Source organism: Dendrobates tinctorius, unplaced genomic scaffold, assembly GCF_039654945.1.
Source record: "Dendrobates tinctorius isolate UK_male_01 unplaced genomic scaffold, ASM3965494v1 ptg000082l, whole genome shotgun sequence".
Lineage (NCBI taxonomy): Eukaryota > Metazoa > Chordata > Amphibia > Anura > Dendrobatidae > Dendrobates > Dendrobates tinctorius.
Window position 1 is genome coordinate 18646689 of NW_027361750.1, and position 4660 is coordinate 18651348.

A 4660-nucleotide genomic window follows, 5' to 3' on the forward strand; every position below is an offset into this window, starting at 1 on the left:
TTGAATGCGTCTTTCAGAGAGTCACAATTCTGTAGTTCAGCCAGTTCCATTTGGTAAACTGTATCCACATTTTCAATGTCAATAGAAAATGGGTTACGGAAAAGCTGTATGTCCTGTCCATGGAGATGAAGCTCTTTAAATCTAAATTCGAATTGCTTTAGTAAGATTTCCAGTGAATCCACACATGTTTTGTTTGGGAATGCAACCAGTGGTTTTTGCGCTAACAGATTTTGAGTTGTGGGGAGATGGAGAAATTTTCCTCCTTCACTTGTTTGATGAGGAGGCCTAATTTTACTTCAAATGCTTTCACATGTGATTGCATATCACAGATGAGCTTCCCCTTTCCTTGAAGTTGCACATTGAAACTGTTAAGTAACTCTGTTACATCTGTCAGAAAGGCAAGGTGCCATTTCCATTCTGCATCATTGAGCTCTGGTATTTCTTTGTTTTTTGAAAGCAGAAATTCTGTAATCTGTGGAAGCAAGTCATAGAAACGTTTCAAAACTCTCCCTCGACTCAGCCAACGGACTTCTGTGTGGTACAGAACATCTTCATAGCCAACATTTAGCTCAGACAGAAATTCCTGAAATTGTCTGTGGTTTAATGCATTAGCTCTAATGAAGTTAACACAAGATACCACAATTTTCATAACAGAGTCCCACTTCAGTGATTTACTACACAGCGCCTGTTGGTGGATTAAGCAGTGTATGGCTATTGGATGAGAATGGTTATACTTGTCCATCTCTTGGTTAATGCGAGCAATTACTCCTTTCTTAGACCCCACCATGCTAGGAGCACCATCAGTTGTCACACTGGCTAGTTTAGCCCAGTCCAGCTCCAAACCATTCACAGTTTGGCAAACCTTTTCATAGATGTCCTCTCCTGTAGTTGTTCCTTTGATGCTTTGCAGTGCAGCAAGCTCTTCTGTGACTTCAAAATAATCATTCGTCCCACGAATAAAAATTAGAAGTTGTGCAGAATCACGAATATCATTACTTTCGTCGAGTGCCAAGGAAAAATAGGAAAGTTTTTTTGCGGAGTTTTGCAAATGCTGATGCAAATTGTCTCCCATTTCTTCAATCCTTCGTGTAATTGTAGGTCCTGAAAGACTCACTGTACTAAATAAATCGACCTTCTCTGGACACATCTCTTTGGCTACAGAAAGAAGGCATTCTTTAACAAATTCTCCCTCCACGAATGGTCTGCCAGTGCACGCTATTAGCTTGGCAACTTGAAAACTTGCTCGCAGTGATGAAATATTTAGCTGCTTCTGCTTCACAAACGTATTTTGCTGAGTTGTCAATGTATTTTTTAGTTTTAATATTTTATCTTTTCTCACTTCTCCAACCAAACAATCATATTTATCTTTATGTTGAGTTTGATAGTGTCGACGCAAATTGTATTCTTTGAACACAGACACTATATTTTGGCATATCAAACAGACAGCTCTTTCCTTGTACTGCATGAAAAAGTAATCATAAGTCCACTGTTCCTTGAATATCCTACACTCCGAGTCAATTTTTCTCTTTCTCGATGTCATTGTTTCCTAGAGATTCAAAATCGCTATTAGTAAAATACCAATATATATACAGCTCTACAAAAACTACACCAGAAATAAAATTACCCACACGGAGACATACAGACTGCACTGCCCATCATTGCAATGTCATCAGTGCCTATCAATGCAGCCTTGCCAGTCCCCAATAGACAGGTAAATGTCCCCAATAGGCAGCATAATCCCCCATAAGCAGCATAGTAGTCCCCCATAGGCAGCATAATCCCCCATAAGCAGCATAGTAGTCCCCCATAGGCAGCATAATCCCCCATAGGCAGCATAATCCCCCATAGGCAGCATAGTAGTCCCCCATAGGCAGCATAGTAGTCCCCCATAGGCAGCACAGGTCCCCAATAGGCAGGTAAATGTCCCCAATAGGTAGCACAGGTCCCCATTAGGCAGAACAATGTCCCCACTAGGCAGGAAAATATCCCCAATAGGTAGCACAGGTCCCCATTAGGCAGAACAATGTCCCCACTAGGCAGAAAAATGTCCCCAATAGGTAGCACAGGTCCCCATTAGGCAGAACAATGTCCCCACTAGGCAGGAAAATATCCCCAATAGGTAGCACAGGTCCCCATTAGGCAGAACAATGTCCCCACTAGGCAGAAAAATGTCCCCAATAGGTAGCACAGGTCCCCATTAGGCAGAACAATGTCCCCACTAGGCAGAAAAATGTCCCCAATAGGTAGCACAGGTCCCCATTAGGCAGAACAATGTCCCCACTAGGCAGAAAAATGTCCCCAATAGGTAGCACAGGTCCCCATTAGGCAGAACAATGTCCCCACTAGGCAGGAAAATATCCCCAATAGGTAGCACAGGTCCCCATTAGGCAGAACAATGTCCCCACTAGGCAGAAAAATGTCCCCAATAGGTAGCACAGGTCCCCATTAGGCAGAACAATGTCCCCACTAGGCAGAAAAATGTCCCCAATAGGTAGCACAGGTCCCCATTAGGCAGAACAATGTCCCCACTAGGCAGGAAAATATCCCCAATAGGTAGCACAGGTCCCCATTAGGCAGAACAATGTCCCCACTAGGCAGGAAAATATCCCCAATAGGTAGCACAGGTCCCCATTAGGCAGAACAATGTCCCCACTAGGCAGAAAAATGTCCCCAATAGGTAGCACAGGTCCCCATTAGGCAGAACAATGTCCCCACTAGGCAGGAAAATATCCCCAATAGGTAGCACAGGTCCCCATTAGGCAGAACAATGTCCCCACTAGGCAGAAAAATGTCCCCAATAGGTAGCACAGGTCCCCATTAGGCAGAACAATGTCCCCACTAGGCAGAAAAATGTCCCCACTAGGTAGCACAGGTCCCCACTAGGCAGAACAATGTCTCCAATAGGACCCGGCATTAAAAAAAAAAAAAAAAAAAAGGACTCACCTATGTCCCCGCACTGCTCTGAAGAGGCGCCCGCTCGTCTCCGTCTTCTTCCGGCACAGGCCCAGGCGGCGTGACATCATCAGACCGCGCAGGCGGCGTGATGACGTCTCTGTGCACTGTGCTGTGGGAGGGCTGCGCAACGCCTTTCCTCGGCGCCTCGTCCCGCCTGCAATTACACGGCCCACCGGCACTGAACTGCAGTGCAGTTCATGAGCTCAAAGTCGGCCTGGCGGGGGGCCGGATAAAAGTCTTTGGAGGGCCGCATGCGGCCCGCGGGCCGTAGTTTGAGGACCCCTGCCCTAAGGTAATAATATTCCCTATCCTGGCCCCTTGTATCTCATTCCTGGCTTCAGCCATATGGTCTCCCCCAAATGATCACCCTATCCTGCCCCATCTGTCCCTTGATCCTGCCCCATCTGTCCCCAGATTCTGACCCATCTGCCTCAAGATCCTGACCCATCTGACCCATCTGTCTCCACCCTGCCCCATGATCCGGCCCCATCTGTCTCCATCCTGCCCCATGATTTTGCCCCATCTGTCTCCACATTCTGCCCCATGATCCTGCCCCATCTGTCTCCACATGCTGCCACATCTGTCTCCACATGCTGCCACATCTGTCTCCACATGCTGCCCAATCTGTCTCCACATCCCACCCTATGATCCTGCCCCATCTGTCTCCACATCCCGCCCCACGATCCTGCCGCATCTGTCTCCACATCCTGCCCCATGATCCTGCCCCATCTGTCTCCACATCCTGCCCCATGATCCTGCCCCATCTGTCTCCACATTCTGCCCCCTCTGTCTCCACATCCTGCCCTATCTGTCTCCACATTCTGACCCATCTGTCTCCACATTCTGCCCCATCTGTCTCCACATTCCGCCCCTTCCCCCCACTTAATCATGTGCAGTCCCATACAATGCTGCACGTCCAAAACACTGAGGAGCAGCAGTCACATGGAGCAGTAACCTCCAAATCTCACCCCACATTCTCCTCTCACAGTTTTACCACAAGCACCAAAAAAAAACTCCACCAAACCCTCCTGTAATCTCACTGGAACAGCATGAACCGGAAATCTGCTGCTAGCAGATACCAGAGAACATGAGCTGGATGGAGCTGTTGCTCTGAGAGCTGAAGGATCTGTGGTGACATCATCGTCATGTGATCAGGAGGCGGAGCTGATAAATGGTGAAGGACCTATGATAATGATGACATTACCACAGGTCCTTCAGCTCTTCCTTTCTAACAGTTCAGGTGTCAGCTGCTGTGCTGATGTGTGCACCACAGGCCTGCAGCGCACAGTACTTGGGGCTCAATGACGCACACTCTTGGGCCCGATGACGCACAGCTCTTGTGGCCCAATGATGCACAGCTCTTGGGGCCCAATGATGCACAGCTCTTGGGGCCTGTTGACAATGAGTAGAAGCGAGGCCCCAGACCTGCGGGCCCCCTTCTGTACTGCTGCTTATCGGGCCCCATATAGCAGTAAGGGCAGTAATGCCCTGATGGTGGCCCTGCCCCCAATCATCTAATAATGTCATCTATCCTGTCCCACTATCCTGTATTAATGTCCTTCACCTGGCCCTTATCATGCAATAATGTCCACCAGCAAAAAAAAAAAAGAAAAAATGTTTTAGCTTTTGATAAAATTCAACGGTGAGCTGGCATTATCATGTTCTGTTTTCTGCAATAATGTCCCCCATCCTTTAATAATTTCCT

At 47.5% G+C, this 4660-nt stretch overlaps 1 protein-coding gene across 1 annotated transcript; it reads right to left on the reverse strand.

Moving 5' to 3' along the window:
• Positions 1 to 220: 220 nt before the first annotated feature.
• On the reverse strand, positions 221 to 1540 carry LOC141097019 (general transcription factor II-I repeat domain-containing protein 2-like). Its single transcript, XM_073583992.1, has one exon. The coding sequence runs from the start codon at positions 1538 to 1540 to the stop codon at positions 221 to 223; it is 1320 nt and encodes a 439-aa protein (XP_073440093.1).
• Between the last annotated feature and the right edge of the window lie 3120 nt (positions 1541 to 4660).

What these genes read in the sequence shown, in the direction of transcription:
- LOC141097019 (XM_073583992.1), bottom strand. Translation starts at nt 1,540, where the DNA reads ATGACATCGAGAAAGAGAAAAATTGACTCGGAGTGTAGGATATTCAAG.